The 17514-nt window shown below is 44.6% G+C and overlaps 2 protein-coding genes across 3 annotated transcripts in view; both read right to left on the bottom strand.

Annotated features, from left to right (window-relative positions):
- Positions 1-4613, bottom strand: part of tmprss6 (transmembrane serine protease 6) — a 38860-nt gene extending 34247 nt beyond the window's left edge. For both annotated transcript variants that reach the window (XM_018746065.2, XM_018746066.2), the window contains exons 1-3: positions 4436-4613; positions 3343-3469; positions 1370-1512 (exon numbers count right to left, since the gene is read on the bottom strand). In XM_018746065.2, the coding sequence (XP_018601581.1) occupies positions 1370-1512; positions 3343-3469; positions 4436-4498 (333 nt within the window). In that variant the 5' untranslated portion in view covers positions 4499-4613. The remainder of the gene's footprint in view (positions 1-1369; positions 1513-3342; positions 3470-4435) is intronic.
- A 7354-nt stretch (positions 4614-11967) lies between these two features.
- LOC108930672 (3-mercaptopyruvate sulfurtransferase-like) lies at positions 11968-15814 on the bottom strand. Its single transcript, XM_018746043.2, has 2 exons — positions 15169-15814; positions 11968-12497 (listed from the first exon to the last, which is right to left on the bottom strand). Exons 1-2 carry the CDS (start codon positions 15758-15760, stop codon positions 12169-12171), a joined length of 921 nt encoding a protein of 306 aa, XP_018601559.2. The 5' UTR covers positions 15761-15814; the 3' UTR covers positions 11968-12168.
- Between the last annotated feature and the right edge of the window lie 1700 nt (positions 15815-17514).

Below are 17514 nucleotides of genomic sequence, written 5' to 3'. Positions count from 1 at the left end.
TACAGAATAATGGTCGTGGAAAGTGCAAAAAAGTCTATGCAGACAGCTGAAAAAATAGGGCTCCTTAAGCAAAAAAAACTCATAATTAAAGAACGAAACCAGTGATCAGATGGATATGGGCCCAATAACAGGAGAGACAAGGAAAGATATCTATATCCAGGTGGGACCCACTTTTGCTTAAGAAGAGCATTAATTCAGCAATAAGATATTAGACACATTTCGCAGGGCTCTTTGTCCATGATGGTTGGCAGCTTCTGAAGATTTTTAGCAGTAAATTGATTCTGCTAACATTACCTTCCACCCCTGCGCAAAGAAGCTCTTTTGGCTTGAGAGTAGGGACCGTACAGGCCATAAGAGTAAATTAAATGAACTGTCATGTTTGCAGAATCATACTTTGGTTACGTGTGCCACATTACCCTGCTGAAAGTACCAGTCTCAGAAAGGCCAGACAGGCCTTATAGTATTGAAGACAGGATGGGTCCTTGAATTCATTCTTTTTACACCAATTTCTGATTTTGCATCAGCATGTCACAACGGAGATGGGGGTGCGGTGGCGCAGCGAGCTCGGCCAGGTCCTCCTCTCTGGCGGGTCTGGGTTTCGAGTCCCGCTTGGGGTGCCTTACGACAGACTGGCGTCCTATCCTGGGTGTATCCCCTCCCCCTCCAGCCTTACGCCCTGTGTTGCCGGATTAGGCTTCGGTTCGCCACGACCCCGCTTGGGATGAGCGGCTTCAGTCACTGTGTGTGTGTGTGATGTCAGAACACAAACTGGCATTTGAGAGAACAGGCAATGTTTTTCCACTGTTGAATTTTGCAGTTTTCATGACTGCATGTCCACTAGAACCTTATCTTCTTGTTCTGAGCTCAAGGGAGTGCGGCCTTTTAATAATATTGCCCATCTGTTTCAAGGTTCAGTAAGATGAACATTGAGAGATCCCCTTTTAAACAACACAACAGTACTGAGCTTTAATTTTTACACGTCTCCTTCCTGTTCGTTTTCATGCAGCTGACCTTATCGCTGTCAAAAACAAGGTATTTTCACATACAAAAGTGTTGCTAAGTGGATGTCTTATGTTTGTTGCACTGTACTCGAAAAACTTGAATGGTTTATATATTGAGCCACAAAGATGTGATTCATTAGCTCTGGTGGTGAGCTATAAGTGTAAAAAGCTCAGTGAAGCTGATGAAGTTCCATGCAGTTGTATATAAAAGCGAAGGACACTATAAAAGTTGTTCTAGATTAGATGCTGACAGATGAATTTATCAGATCTCTTCAAGTCTTTTCTGTGCTCCACTGAGTTAGGAGGAGTGATGTTACAAGGCAATGTGCAAACTGTGATGGATACAGTACTATGGCCTGTTAGCTCACCGTGTCCTCCACAACTCGTGCCTCCATCCTGAACTCCAAGCTGGTGCGAGAGGCAAGCTGTGAAGTGAAGTTCCTGTTGAGGATGGTGATCGATGCCGTGTACTCCTGATGCACCCTGGGTTCCAGCACCATAACTCTGTAGACTGCAAAAGAAGCAACGAGAGAAAAAAAGACAGACTGGTTCAATCACAGACTATAGGAAGACTTTGCGTCTATGACAAGGTACAACGAGGGACCATAAAGTCACTGTGTCCTAGTAGTAATCCATAATGTTGAAATGGGTCCATTTTGGTGTGCATTCAGTTTCTTACCCGAAATTTGTCAGATTTTTATGGGTAGAGCAGACAAAAAATAACATTTCCTACAGCGGAAGAAATGACTAAATTAATTTTTTCCTACCAAGGAACAAATGATGGAACTAATTTTACCCAGTAAGGAACAAATTAAGCCTTGCCAGACAGTTGTACAGTGTAAATGAACATCGTGTGATGAACCTTGGTGCATCTGGTGAAAGAAACAAACTAGCTGTACCTAAGAATCACACGTCTGCAACTATGTCTCTCTTTCTCTTAATGTAATGCAAAAATTGTATTTTCTATGAGATGTACGTTGCTTTGAAGAAAAGTGCCTGCTAAATGAATAAATGTAAATGTAAATGTAAATGGCATGAAACATCCTGTAGCATCTCTTGTGCATGATGTAAAAACAGTGTTTCACATCCCAGTAACCTACTCTGATCAAGATAAACCTGCTGACTGGGGCATTAAGCAAAGTAATAAATTATAACTGGTTCCATAGCAGAAACTATGATGAAAATATTTACACTTGTACCTTGTGTTAGGAACATCTGAGTTACAAATTTTCAAAACACAGACATTTCCTGGTTCATTTATTTTTAACTGCACTTCCTCACCATTCTATTCCATCCTATTTTGTTGCAGAGCAAAAACGGCCCATGGTTCCACTTGCCACAGTTATCAGGCTGCAAAATACACTTTTGTTCAATAGATGCTGTGAGGGAACCCGCGAATGGAAATGCAGGGCAGTTTTAATTTAGCATATTTTTTTGCCACTTTATGCCTTACGCCCTGTGTTGCCAGGTAGGCTCTGGTTCCCCGCGACCCCGTATGGGACAAGCGATTCAGAAAATGTGTGTGTGTGTGTGTATATGCAAGACTTTTACACAAACTACCCAGCGATTAAGTAGAGGTGTATGTCTATTATTACACTGTTTCGGGTGTCTCCTATTGGCCAGTTTTGTTCTCCTCAGTCACAAATGAGACAAGCAAATGAAGACCATCTAGTGCCAAGTATTGGTTAGAAACATTGCAGAGCACCTCTAACAGCACAGGGTCCAAGTCATTTGCAAGGTGAAAGACATTAGCTGTGACCTTCTGAACAACCAAATATTTTGTCAAATTATGAAAATTTCTAAAAATGATGAAAAACAAGTCAGTGAGAAAGGCTGCAAGGCAAAGAAAGACAACTGGGAAAAAAATAAAACATTAATGCATAAATTCTGAAATCAAATTTTTAATCTGGGAACCATCACTATGGAACACACCCATCGCTATGGAAATTCACCCATGGGAATTCACAAGTGACTTCCTATAACAAACTAACCTCATTATTTAAGGGAATGGTGTATGTATTTTTTGAGACCCATGTCCCAACTGGTGTTGTAAACTTGCCAACTTGGCCTAAGGGCTATCACACCAACAAGGTCCAGTGGCATTTGTTTCCTCTGTAGAAGCAGCTGAAAAATCTATCAGCTTCCTGAAGATATGGTAGCTAAAGTTCAGACTAACCAAAGAGCATCTGATTTACCTGACCTATGACACTACAACCTGTGAAAATATTGAATCTTGAATATGTGAAATTACCTAACTTGTAAAAGTGCAGAGTTCACATCTTCTTATGGATACGTCATTAACTGATTTGTCATCAGTGGCTTGCTCCCACATCTTACTTACCTAAAAAGTACCAAATAAGGACCCCAGTCACAGCAAGAACAAGGATGACTATGACTGGTGGAAGAGCCAACAGCCACTTTGAGGGCCTCTCCCTTTTCGAGAAAGAGGCTGCTTTCATTGCTTCCGTCTGCAGGTATGAGACAGCAGTATTTTCAGAGTTAAAAAGTTGGCTGTAGCTGGTCAGTGCCTTAGACAGGATGTTGAGCATTAGCCTTACTCCTGTGGAATGAACCGAAAAGCTGCCTGTTCAGCAGTTAGCCTGTGCTTAACAATGATAAAATGATTCAGAACTCTGTTTATTTAAATGAGTTTTACTGCACTATTATTATAATATATTCATTTATCTGACACCTTTCTCCAAAGTTACTTTATTATATGCATTCATGAGGTTTTTTACCCAGCTGCCTGCAATGACTTACCTATGTATACAACAGGACGATACTTAATGTATCAGTTCAGGGTCACTACCTTGAACAAGGATACTACAGCAGAGGCTCAAATGGGGGTCCTTCAATTTCAAGGTGATGGCTCTGATCACTGCCACTATTCCTGCTGTTCAAAATCTGACACATAAAAGCAGCCCAAAATCAAAGGCCATCTGCTTATGTGTAACACCTGCATCACACTGCAGCACAAAACTACTGATGTCTTAAGACACCTTGAAACACCATTCAAGTAAACATGGGCAGAGTTGTCATGACTCGCACAGGTGACTAAAGAATCTGAAGAATTGCTCAAGTAATGCTGAATAAACACAGAAATAACAGTAAAAAATGCATTGTTGCAGGAGCCAATTAAAAACCTCTCACTAGATCAGATGTGCACATCATGATAAGTAGAGGGAAATAAGTATAACAACTCTATAACTGACTTAACACGATAACTTAGCTAGTATGTCAGCATACACATACACACGCACACACACACACACACACACATACATATAGCATAGCAGTATTAACTGCTTGTCCACTGGTTTGACATTTATTTTAACAGGATATAATATAACATAGGTTACCCATATATTCAATATCTTCTTGCTCATGCCTTAGCAAGTTGTTATAAGTGATGATTAAACACTTTCTATACATACTTGTTTTGTGTCCTTCCTCTTCGAACCCAAGTTCAGGTGCTTTGAGTCATTCTGGAGTGCCATACCCTCCTCAGGTAATTAATCAATCATTTCCAGTGAAATCGCGTATGATGTGACCGCTCACATTTCCCTTTAGCAAGAAAAGTTGTGTTCAGCCATTATCTGCCTTGACTTCGGAATGAACCTAGTGAGCAAAGGGGGGGAGAGGAGGGCAAATGTCTTTTTATTTGTAAATCCAAAGGTCGCCATGGATCAGTCAATATTCCTCAGTATGTAAGCCCACCTGTATCATCGCAGCTCTGGTTTACTTCTGAAAGCATTTTAGTTCAGTAGAATAATGTCCAGTATGCTTATGTTAAACTCCAGTCAAGCATTTCTCGTATCTTCTTTTCAAGGAGTACAGATGGATAAGTTAATGGAAGGACAGGGGAACACCTAGCAACCTCAGTCCCCAGGCCATGGTGGTAACACACCAGGGACCAGTGTACAGCAACCAGTCTTTAGAAAAACACCTGGCTCTTTTTCACTGTCTGAGTTCACGTCATTGTTACATGACTGTATGTGTGTGAGAGAGAATGCCCTCCGAAGTGCTGATGTCCCTTCCTTGGTGTAATCCTCCAAGCCTACAGTCCACTGCTTTCAGGATAGGCTCTGGACCATCAGGACCCTGATAAGCACGAGTGGTAAGAAAGTGACTGAGTAAGTTACGTACAGTATTAAAGTAACTTCTGCTGGTATTAATGCTGATGCTCTCCTACAGTCTTGGTAGCTGATACCTTTGTCTATGGCAACTTACAGTCCTAGAGCTGTACTACATTTAATTATTTAGGAAACACTTTTCTCCAAAGCAACTTCCAGTGAACTCTATAGTGTTATCAGCCCACACACCTTACTCACCAAGGTGACTTACACTGCTAGATACATTACTTACAATGGGTCACTCATCCATACATCACTGGAACACACTCTCCCTGTCACTCACACACTATGGGTGAACCTGAACAGAATGTCTTTGGAGTGGAGGAGGAAACCCACGCAGACACAGAGAGACGATGCAAACATCACACAGGCTGAGCAGGGATTGAAGCCATGTCCTCTCGCACCACCCAGGCGCTGAGACAGCAGTGCTACTCACTGTGCCACCGTGCCACCCAAGCTAAAAAAAACAGACTTTCTTTCACTAATCAGTAAAGCAGAGCAACGTAACATACACACAATACAGGGAACTTTGAGCCACCAGTTCACCTGAAACACATATCTTTGAACTGCAAGAGGTAACCTTCATGAACATTCAAACTTCACACAGACTGTCCCAGATTTGAACCCAAGTCCAAACACACAAAGGGATCTTTTACTAATATGCATAACATTTTATATTTTTATTACACCCTTCTGCAAAGCAGCTTACACTGTTAGGTTTGTATGCTAAACTACTTAGAATGATTTACTCATTTGTACCCCTAGGTAATTTTTACTCTATTAATTTAGAATGATTACCCTGACCAGATATACTATAGCAGGAGGAACAGGGATTCAAACCCGGGTCCTTGGATATGTTAGGGAAGAGATCTCTAAACAACCTCTACACAATCTGCTGCCCTAGAGGATTTGCCTAACTTAATGTACAGGTGGTGCAATGATTAAAAAACTGAAATTAAGACTAAATGAACATTCAAGGAGGGTCACTGCTGTAGTGCTGATGCATTTTTAATTTATGCATTTACAATTTCCGACTCTGTTTCACCTAGTACTTTCACATTTTAGCATAAGAATAGCAGAACTAACTTCTCAAAACAAGGGAGACAACTGCATTGTTTGAGCCATTGTGCTCAAAATTATTTTAATAGTATTTGTACAATAAAATATAACATTGTCCCTGTGAGGGTATGGACGACGGATGGAAGCAGCAGTGGAGAATTGAAGTAGTTGGACCAAAAAGGTTTATTTTCTTTAACTAAAAAGTATTCCTCAAAACACATTAACCCCCAACCAAGTACAAAACAAACATTAAGTTACAAAGAACATGAGGCCTATGAGCCATGGGCTTAACCCCTTGTATCAACATTAATGCATAGCTCTCCTGTTTACTGCATGAGAGTGTCTACATAAGTTTGCATCAATTCACCCCCCACTAGTGCCCTAATACAAACTTATATAGCAGTAACTCCACCCTTCTGGTTATACCATAACAGCCTAAACTATTCCAAAGTACATTTCCCCAAAAATTACATCCAACATAAATACTAAAACATACAAACAATACAAAACATTTTCTACTATAAATATCCCTACGTTACAACTTATAAAAACATTTATCACACTACACAATAAAACACCCCTGCCTAGTTGGTTGTGCCCAAGGACTCCCCCCTAGATATACCCCAAATAGTTCACTCCATCTGGTTTACAACACAAGGCACCAAACACAACAAAATACCAGACAGCTGCACGGTAAGGAAAAAGTCTACAGAAATGATTTTCTAAAAACAATAAATACATTCACTCTCCACAACCAGTTACATATACCTGCCATACCTTTATAAAAGAAATATTATTAGTTAATGACAAACAGACAGATACCGGTAGGCCTTTCCCCGGCACCCAATCTAGTTCAAACAAAAAGTGTTAAATTGAATACTAAACCAGAACAAGCAATATAACAATACAAGGTGAAATGCATGTGACAGGCAACAACAGCAACAAGGTTCAGCATTTCATTGATGGTACTTTGCCGGCATCTTACTGATTCCTTGCAACCAACTTGCCTGTCACAGCTCAGTCTGTGACAGTCCCTTTAGCAATTAGAGCTCCAGGGAGAACCTGAGGAGGGTTGCAGTGACCCAGCAGGCAGAGGAAAGTAGAGGCATGGCAAATTCTGTTGGTTTTACATTAGCTTAACCCTCTCATATTAACACTCTTGGAAAAAAGTCAAAGGTACTTCTCTTTTTCTCATAGTTGTACACTAATCACCATGCTAACAGAAACAGCTTTAAAAATATCAGCTGAAATGACACTTGAACACCACTGAATCTGTGTCACTGCTAATTCTCAACATGGAATTTCCAGGGGTATAGATAAGGCATTTTCCTGTGAATGCACACACACGCACATTGTCTGAAGCCGCTTGTCCAAAGCGGGGGTCGCAGCGAACCAGAGCCTATCCCGGCAGCGCAGGGTGCGAGGTGCAGGACCGGAGGAGGAGGGGACATACCCAGAATTGGACACACCCCAGATGGGATGCCAGTCCATCACACGGCACCTCAAGCAGCACTCGAACCCCAGACCCACCAGAGAGCAGGCCCCAGCCAAACCCGCTGTGCCACCACACCCCCCGTTCCTATTAATTTTTTTTTTCTTTATTTCTTTTCCACAATGTTGCAATGAAACAAAGCAGCAATGTCTTATGTCCACTTATGTCCTTCCATTATCAATAAGTGCTTCTTCAATGCAGGGTTGTTCTTGTCCAGAGTCTATCACAGAAGCATAGGGCATGAGGCAGGGTAAAACCTGGATGGGACAACAGTCCATCACAGAGCAATCACACACTCCTTCATTTACATATATTTACACTACAAGCAATTTAGAGTCACCGGTTCACCTGAAACACAAGTCTTTGGACTGTAGCAGGAAACCAGAGCACCCTGAGGAAATCCATATGAACACAGGGAGAACATACAGATGGAGACAAATTCAAACCCACACCTAAACCCATAGCTCAAGACCCGTGAGGTGCTGGTGCTACCTGCTGTGCCTCCATGCTGCCCTAATGTCTTGTTTGTGATTTCAAAACCTTGTTTAAGAGGCCACAGACTTTCAGTAATGCTACAGTACAGGCAATCAGGGTTCCAGAGCTGCTGCAGGCAAATCCACTATGAAGTTTCTTCATGGAATTTAATGAGGTAACTGGTAGCATAGCAGGTTGTGCTGTTGCTTCCATTCAAAGGTTCCAGGTTTGAATCTCATCCATTGCTGCTGTATCCTTGAGCAAAGTATTTACCCTGAATTTCGCCAGTAAAAAGTACCTGCTACATAAATAAGTAAATTATGTGGGTAGCTCAGGAAAAAAGCATCAGCTAGAGGATTGAGAGAAACGTGAAAAGAAAAGCTTTTCATTTATTAATAGGCTTTTTTCTGCAAAGTCTCTCAGCCTTAATCTCTGTTGGCTGGCATTTGGTGAAGACCCATCAAATGTTTTGCTGATTAGTCACTATGGTGACTGAGCCTAAAGTAAAGAAGAGCACTTTGTTCTCTTCCAGTTTCCAGGATAACTGTCCACATTCTCTTAACTGACTTGTAAAGATGACAGGTCTGTGGTTCAGTTTCGGAACCACGTGTCGCTGGTGTATTTCTACTTCAAGAAGACGATTCACGGGGACTGAAAAATCCCTTCTTTCATTTGAGATGTTGTCTCTGCCGCTGTGGTTAGTCTTCTAGGTTTCTTTTTCCTGTTTGATATGGAACATGCTCGACCGTTTAAATGCCACCTTTAAGCCATTTGATATCTTTTTTTCAGCTTTCAACCATGTCACCACATCCGGTGAACAAATAAAAGAGAAGAAACACTAATGGCAGGTCATGGGGTGTGCAAGGTGAACTGTTCAGTCGTTTGACATTCAAAAGTGTCACCTTTAGTTTTCGAGGCTTCATACTGCATATAACAAACATGCAGACATTATTAAAATCCTTTATCATCCTGGACACAAGTGTGACAATGAAGACACCCCAACAAAAGTCTTGCATGATGAGATGATGACTCATTCTAGAGATTAACGTGGAGAGCTGCATTAACAGTGTTTTTTAAGGATGTGAAAAGGACAAAAGGCAAAAAGAAACATAATGGTGCACATGCTCATTTGCGTTCCACAACGTTTCAGAAGTTCCAAGCCAGCAGCTATGTGGCTCCCACAACTTGAGCACATGCACCCACCACCTATTCTGCACTTTAAAGGTGATGTCCTGTTTACGCAGGCTGACATTACCTTTCTGAAAGATCATCAAATCACGCTCGCGATTTTTGGTATATTTTGTCACCTTTTGTGCATGAAGGTGAACAGATGAAGGCTTGCACATTTAAAAATAGTCTTGAATTATCTTCACTATCTTGTTATCTAAAAGTCTTGAAAATTTAATAATAATTGGGCCCGTGTCTAAAGGAACATGCTGTGTGAGGTTTGCACATTTGAAGTTTTCCATTTATGCAGCTGAGCAACTTTAACTGTATTAAGCCAAGAAAAGTCCTTTGGAAAGGGTGCAAGAACAGGAGAACAAGTTTGAACCCAGGACCTTTAGCTCCAGGCTGATGAGTCTAACTAGTATGTCACCACTGCATTGACACCAAATTCTGCTCTTGCACTTTGGACACTTCTGTATTTCTCCACTTCCTGTGTTTTACTGACTATCTTCACCCTTAACAGCGGCACTAATTAATCACCATTGGCAAAAAGCTGGATCATGTGAGAAATGTATATTATATGGGACAATACATAACAGTGAAATCAGAAAGCGGATGAATTTGCTTCTAGCAAAAACCAGTGGCCATTTCTCAGTGCCTATGCACAGCCACCCACGTCTGTAAGTCCCTGGCATTTCAACAATATATTAGAATTATTTTGATTTCACTAGTCAGTTTTCAGAAGGTATTTGGGAAAGAGAGATTTCTTTTTTGATGCAACCATGGCTTCCTGGGTTGGACCCAAGACACATTTTCTGAACCGCTTGTCCCATACGGGGTCGCGGGGAACCGGAGCCTACCCGGCAACACAGGGAGTAAGGCCGGAAGGGGAGGGGACACACCCAGGACGGGTGGACCCAAGACCAACAACAAAAACATATTCAGGGGAACATGCTTATGACTGCATGCCACAAGGATTCATTGACAGAAGATCTTCAGTTAAAGCTGGAATGTGATGAACGTCCTGACAATCTACAAATGTGAGCACTGGTACAAGTTCCACTGAGGCACTGAACACTTTAGAATTACTGTTGAGTCTCCCTCCCCCTTAAAAACTTCCATGTAAACGTGAAAAATGCTGTAAGCATAAGCTGTAAGTAAATCATACAAATGTATGATCACGCCACGCAGCACTTGATCACTCATCAATCCCCAGGCGCCCCCTGCTGTGAACAGCCGGTGCATAACAGATTGTGGTCCAGCGCTCTTGCTCCTGAAACTCCCAGCAGCCATTGCATCTAATGTCACACTGATCTCTGGTCAAAACTGGTCTCTCTTTAAATCATAATCAAGGACATTTGTCAAGGGGCCCTACAACGGGGCAGCTGGCAGTGTAGTGGTTACAGCTACTTCCTTTGGACACAGGGGCCAAATCCCACCTTTCCTTTTCAGTGCCCTTGGGTGTGATGCTTACCCTGAGTTGCTTCAGTTAAAATTACCCAGCTGTACAGATGGGTACAAAATTGCAGGTTCTTTGGAAAGAAAGGCATCAGCTATGAAACCAAAAGGAAGGAGTAAATCAAACTTAACTGCCCAAAGAACAGCAGGTATAAACATTGGTCTTTTCTATAAGTATAATGTGCTGCCTAAATAAGAGTCCACTCTGCTTAATATGTAAATCAGTCTACAGTAGAAATTTTTCACTGGCATTCTGCCAAAGGCATGGCAAGCATATGTTAATGATGTGTAAAGTGCCAAACACTGATGCAAAAACAGTTTAAGCGAAATCTCAATTTCATCACTACACATACAACAGTAATTAACTTCTGAACAAAGACCAAATAAATAAAATAATAGTGATCACTACTAATGATGAGACTACTAACGAATGAAGAGACAGCACTGAAAATCAAGATATAAAATCAACTTTTATTAAATTGAAGGCATTTTTCACACAAAAAAAATGTTACATTTCATGTGACATCTCAGACAAGTTCTTGGTCGTTTCTGTGTTTTTCCCCACATTATGACCAAACACCTAGAGGGGTGCGACACTAAGGCACTGAACTTTTGACAAGTGTTCATGAGTGTTTAAAAACTAGAGGTCATGCAGAGCAATTTGGTGGGCACACGTGAAAAGAAAAGAATCGACACAGTACGAGGGCTTGTGCTTAGTGTGGGTGGGGTGTTGTGAAGCAGATGGGGTTTATCGCTCAGGACCCTGTATCTGTCCACACAGCTGAGGGCAGAGCCTTTCTGAAGGCAGATAGCGAAGTTTGAGCTGCTCTCCGATAAATCCACAGAGTGTGGGGCTTGCAGCGTCAAACTGCAGACTTCCTGAAGTCAAACCGGCAGCCGGCTCAGGGTTAAGGCAGAAGGGGATGTTGGGGCACCGGAGAGTGAGAACTGCAAACTGGGGAGAGCCTCATGTATTAGTAAGGTGGTCTAAACTAAGACCAGACCACCACCACTGAAGCATTGTTTCTGGTCCATGCAGCCCCTGCTCAAAATGTCAATGTTTCTTGCAAGAAACTGAAAACTGCATGTGCTGCATAGTTAAAGGACACAAATCTCACACCATCATGAATGAGAACAAGGTGCAGTCACGACAAAATGAACTTCTGCTCAGATTCCCTGCCATGTCCCTAAATGGCCGCTGTTGCAAACCTGAACGAGACAAATGGCAAACGTGAGTCCTTCTTCAACTCTTTCAAGCTTTAAAGAAATTGCCACATACGTTGTCCAGCAGTTAAGGTGCTAATCCGTTACCCAGTGACACCTTTCTGATTCCTTCAGCCACGGAGCCCCTAACCCAGTTAATGACTCAAAAGTCCAGGCTGCTTCACCTGCCCTCCTGGTCCCCCCTTCTCAGTAACACACGCTTTCCCCAACCCTCGGAAATGACGTATTCTGGGGGGGCCCTGGCATACCACTCGGACCAGCCCCCGTCATACACCAGTGTCCCCGAGTGGCCACACAGGTGGGCGGCCAGGGCCACGTGGCAAGCGGTGACCGCCGAATCACAGGACACACAGAGCGGACGAGACAGGTCCACGCCCGCATCCTGGAACAGCACCGCCAGCTCCTTGGGGCGCTTGTGGAGGCCTGATGGCTGCAGGAAGGAGGAGAAGGGCATGTTGATGGAGCCAGGGATATGCCCGGGTTCAGTGTCTACAACGAGAGAAAGACGACGCTTTAGGCTGAAACATGCTACCATGTTAGAATCTCATATTGCAATGAAGATATTTAATGGTGAGACGGCCCTTATGGCGGTGTCTGATGCTCTCCAAGCCGCTAGAGCCGCCTCCCTCTCCTCAGTCCTCGTCTTCCTCGATCCATCTGCAGCATTCGACACAGTCAACCACTGGATTCTACTCTCCTCTCTTAATCAGCTTGGGATCAAAGGTACGGCACTAAGATGATTTGAGTCCTACCTATCTGACAGATCCTATCAAGTGGCCTGGCGGAGCTCTCGTTCTTCTCTTCCGCCTCTCTCAACTAGTGTCCTGCAGGGCTCGGTATTGGGTCCTCTTCATTTCTCAATCTACACCTCCTCCCTCGGTCGGGTCATAGCCTCCCATGGATTCAAATACCACTGCTATGCTGATGATACCCAGCTCTTCCTCTCCTTTCCACCTGGTGCGTCAGACATCTCCACACACATTGCTGCCTGCCTGTCAGACATCTCTTCTTGGATGTCTGATCATCACCTCCAACTCAACCTCTCCAAAAGAGAGATTCTTTACCTCCCAGCTGGCCTGTCCTCCTGTCATGACCTGTCGATCAAACTGGACAACTCACTCATTTCACCTAGCTCCTTCGCTAAGAGTCTGGGAGTAACGACTGACATGAGTCTGTCTTTCTCTCAGCACATCGAAGCCACAACCCAGTCCTGCCAATACATCCTGCATAATATCCGTAGGATCTGTCCCTACCTCACAACTGACTCTGCCCAACTACTTGTCCAAGCCATGGTAACTTTCCGTCTGGACTACTGCAACTCTCTCCTGTGCGGCCTTCCTGCTACTGCCATCAAACCTCTGCAGCTTTTACAAAATGCTCCTGCACGAGTTGTGTTTGATTTGCCAAAGCGTTCCCATGTATCTCATCTACTCATTTCTCTGCACTGGCTTCCTATAGCTGCCCGAATCAAATTCAAGACCTTGGTTATTGTCTACAAATGCATCAATAGAACTGTTCCCAGCTATTTACAAGACTTGATCAACCACTGCACCCCAACCAGACCGCTTTGCTTGTCTACTTCTGCCCACTTGGTGGTCCCACGCACAAAAGGTAAAGCTCGGAGGTTCTCGGTTCTGGGTCCGTTGTGGTGGAACGACCTTTCCCTCTCACTCAGAACTGCAGAAACTCTGTCTACATTCAAGAAGGATCTGAAAACTCACCTTTTCCAGACCCATTTCACCCAAGATCTCTCCAGCTCATGTACGGTGTAAATGTTCATGCACCGTAATTTCATGAGCATCCCAAGACAAAGGCTTTATTCAGCCACTACTCCGGCATTGTACTTGCGTGTTTGAGTATTTTATAATATGAAAAAAAAAAAAAAAAACTGGTAGGGCGGTATCAGGATTTGTCTATCCTGTATTTTATGCACCTACCTGAACGATGAACATCGGTGCAGCAAGTGGTAGGTGACAAACTAGGTCACATGTCTGCAGCCATGTCTCTGTCTCTTAATGCATAAATTGTACTTTTGTCGAGATGTACGTCGCTTTGGACAAAAGCGTCTGCTAAATGAATAAATGTAAATGTATTCGTTTAGCTGGTGCTTTTCTCCAAAATTAAAAAGCGTGAGAAAGAATGCATGATGAGGGGGGGTGACCCGGAGACCCTTTAAAGCATTTCTGTTGCTGCTGATATTGTTTTTGTTCCACTAGTGATTTACCCATTCATACAGCTACATAATTTTGGTTCTATCAAATCAAAGTCAAGTACTGTGTTCTGGAGTACTACAGCTGAAGACAGGGTTTGAACAAGGGCAATGTAGCCAAATACATCAATAACAGCAAGTATTATTTATCTAGGACAATGCCATGGGGTGGCACAGTGAATAGCACTGCTGCCTCACAGTGCCTGGCTGGTGCGAGAGAACGTGGGTTTGATCCCTGCTGAGCCTCTGTCTGCGTGGGTTTCCTCTGGGTGCTCCGGTTTCCTCCCACAGTCCAAAGACATGCTGTTGAGGTTCCCCCCTAGTGTGTGAGTGACAGAGAGAGAGAGAGAGAGAGAGAGAGAGAGAGTGTGTGTGTGTGAGTTCCAATGATGTATGGATGAGTGACCCATTGAAAGTAGTGTATCTAGCAGTGTAAGTCACCTTGGTAAATAAGGGGTGTGTCTATTATCAAAAACAACTTAAGCAGATATGGTGCTCCACTGCCTACCCTGGGACTTTAGAGTATGAGGTTGGGTATAGCCTGGACAGGACACCTGTCCATCCCAGGGCAATCTCACATACACACTAAAGGCAATTTAGAGTGACAAATTCACTTGGAACAGATGTCTTTGAAAGTGGGAAAGGAAACCAGAGCACCTGGGAGAACCCCACGTGATAACGGCAAGCACACAGAGTGGGATGGATCCGAAGCCAGGAACTGGAAGGCACCAGTGCAACCCACTCTGACTAAACTCTTATGTTCAGCTGCATTGCAGCCCTCTGTCAAAACTGCGCTTAACCTGCTGCTAATTCTGACTGTATCATTCCGTTTTTACATAAGACCAGATAAAATAAATATTTATGAAGAGGACATCACCAGTCCATCATAGGAAATAAGGAGCGTAGAAACATGCGCTGTGGGGGACAGCGTGCGCGCACCCTGCGCCATACCGTGCCTGGGCTCCGGCGCGGTCCCAAGGAACTGACCCGCGGGTCGGGCATCCACCACTTGAAAGTCCTTCGCGACCACGTTGTCCAGGATGTCCCCGTAGCTCTTGACGCGGGAGCGCTGCAAAGTGGCCCTGAACTCGAGGGGCTCCGACTTGGGGGCCCCCCCGGTGACAGGGAGCCCCTCGCGCAGCCAGTGCCGAAGCCCCCCGTCCAGCACGGACACGTGCGCGTGCCCGAACACCTGAAACATCCACCAAACCCGGGGTGCTGAGAAGGAGCCCAAGTCGCTGGCGTCGTACACCACGACGTGCGTGTGGTTCGCGACCCCCAGGGAGCCCACGTAGTCGGCAAAGTGGCGCTCGGGGGGCAACATGTGCTCCAGGGGGGACGTCCGGTCGCAGCAGCGCTCCAGATCGAAGAACGCGGCACCCGGTATGTGCTTCTTTTCGAACTCCCTCCGCGCGCGCCGCTGCAGCGCGGGCAGGTGCCACGATGCGTCGAGAACGCGCAGACTGGCTCCCACGCGGCCGCTCCGCACGGCGTCCCCGAGCCACCGCGCCGTCACGAGCGCACCTGTCGGGAGACACGTCATATCACGGGGTCGGGGGGGCGGGTGGCCACCCGCGGACCCTTCAACAAGGCAGTGCTGTTGCTGCTGATGATGTTTTTGTTGTTTGACGTCAGAGGGTGTGGCCACGCGGCGGGCGTGGTGCGTGCTGCCACACCTCAGCAAACTACTGTTTCACATGTCGCTAATTCTGATGGAAAGAGGTGTCATTTGGGTGCTTTTGTAAACTCTCGTCCAATTCGATAAAGAATGGGTTATTAAAATTTTAAATATGTTTGTCGGGGTATAAGCATGTGTTTTGCTCACTTGGAGAAGGCCTATGACTGTTTTCCTCGAGAAATTCTGTGGGAGGTGCTTAGGGAGTATGGGGTGCCGGGGCCACTACTGCGGGCCATTCGATCTCTGTACGCGCAGAGCGAGAGCTGTGTCCGCATACTCGCCATTAAGTCAAGTCCGTTCAATGTAGGTGCTGGACTCCTCTAAGGTTGTGTCTTGTCCCTTCTCCCGTTTGTGACGGGATATCAAGGTGCAGTTGAGGTCAGGAGGGCATTCTATGTGGGGGCCGGAAGATGTCTCTGCTTTTTTGCGGATGATGTTGTCTTTTGGCGTCATCACAAGGTTGGCTCCAGCACGCACTGGAGCAGTTTGCAGTCGAGTGTGAAGCGGCTGGGATGAGGATCAGCACCTCGAAGTCTGAGTCCATGGTTCTCTCACGGAAAAGGATGGTATGGCCCCTCCAGGAAAGGGGAGAGAATTTGCCCCAGGTGGAGGAGTTTAAGTATTTTGGGGTCTTGTTCATGAGCGAGGGGAGAAGGGAACGTGAGATCGGCTGCAGACCGGGAGCAGGAATGCGGTTGCTGTACCGGACTGTAGTGGTGAAGGGTGAGCTGAACCATAAGGCAAAGCTCTCTATCCCACATTTTTTAATAAATTTCCCAAACTCCTAGGTCTGACCCTTTATAGATAAGGTTGATTTTGGCATTCCACAGTTCACATTTTGCTACACGCACCAACAATCACAGCAGTTTATACTTGCAGCATTCCATTTTTGGAGACTGCATGCGCCAAATCAAACAATACTGGAAGAATGTCTGCCTTGAGATCGAGTGCCTTTGTCGTCCACAGCCCCATTTTCAGCCTTCAAAGGTCCCTCCCAGTTGACGCAGGCCACCTCTTACAAAGCAAAGTTACCCCCAGTGCCATGAGAGGTCCGTTGCACAATGAAGTACCCCGAATGGCATCCCTTCTAGGCCTCCAGCTCCAGTGTACTTCATTACCATGTACTCCGCCTGAGGAACCGCTCTTTCCTCCTTTTCATCACACAAACAGGTGCTATCCTATCCCCCTTCTTGTACACCACAGACCTCTGTACAGTTGCACACTTACTTACATTTCCCAACATCCTCTATTCCATAGTAACTTCTCACAGTCACTTTCTGTTCCTGCTCCAAGGGAGCACCCTTCAATGGTATGGCTAATTACTGTATTAAAGGCTATTAAGTATCATTCTGTCTAGTGAACTGCACAAGGTAAGGTAATGTGTGCATAAAGTTACTGGTTTTAGATCAAGGGCTCTTAACTGGGGAGTTCCTAGAGTCTGTGGATGAGCTTCAGGAGGTCTGTATCACAGGCTTCTTTCAAAAACAAGCAGCAGCTGATAGTCTAGTGGTAAGTGCTGTTGGCCTTGGATACAAAGGTTGTAGGTTTAAATCTCACTTCGAGCTGTAGTACCCTTGAGCAATGTACTGGGGCACAGAGCACCATGGGTCTGGATGGGG

Source organism: Scleropages formosus, chromosome 20 (genome assembly GCF_900964775.1).
Source record: "Scleropages formosus chromosome 20, fSclFor1.1, whole genome shotgun sequence".
Classification (NCBI taxonomy): domain Eukaryota; kingdom Metazoa; phylum Chordata; class Actinopteri; order Osteoglossiformes; family Osteoglossidae; genus Scleropages; species Scleropages formosus.
This window is presented reverse-complemented; position numbering and strand designations above follow the sequence as displayed.

Excerpts from the sequence above, each read along its gene's own strand:
- LOC108930672 (XM_018746043.2), bottom strand. The coding sequence starts at position 15,760 with ATGACGTGTCTCCCGACAGGTGCGCTCGTGACGGCGCGGTGGCTCGGG. Across the intron at positions 12,498-15,168 it reads CGCGCCGGAGCCCAGGCACG|ACACTGAACCCGGGCATATC; the intron begins GTATGGCGCAGG and ends CTCTCGTTGTAG.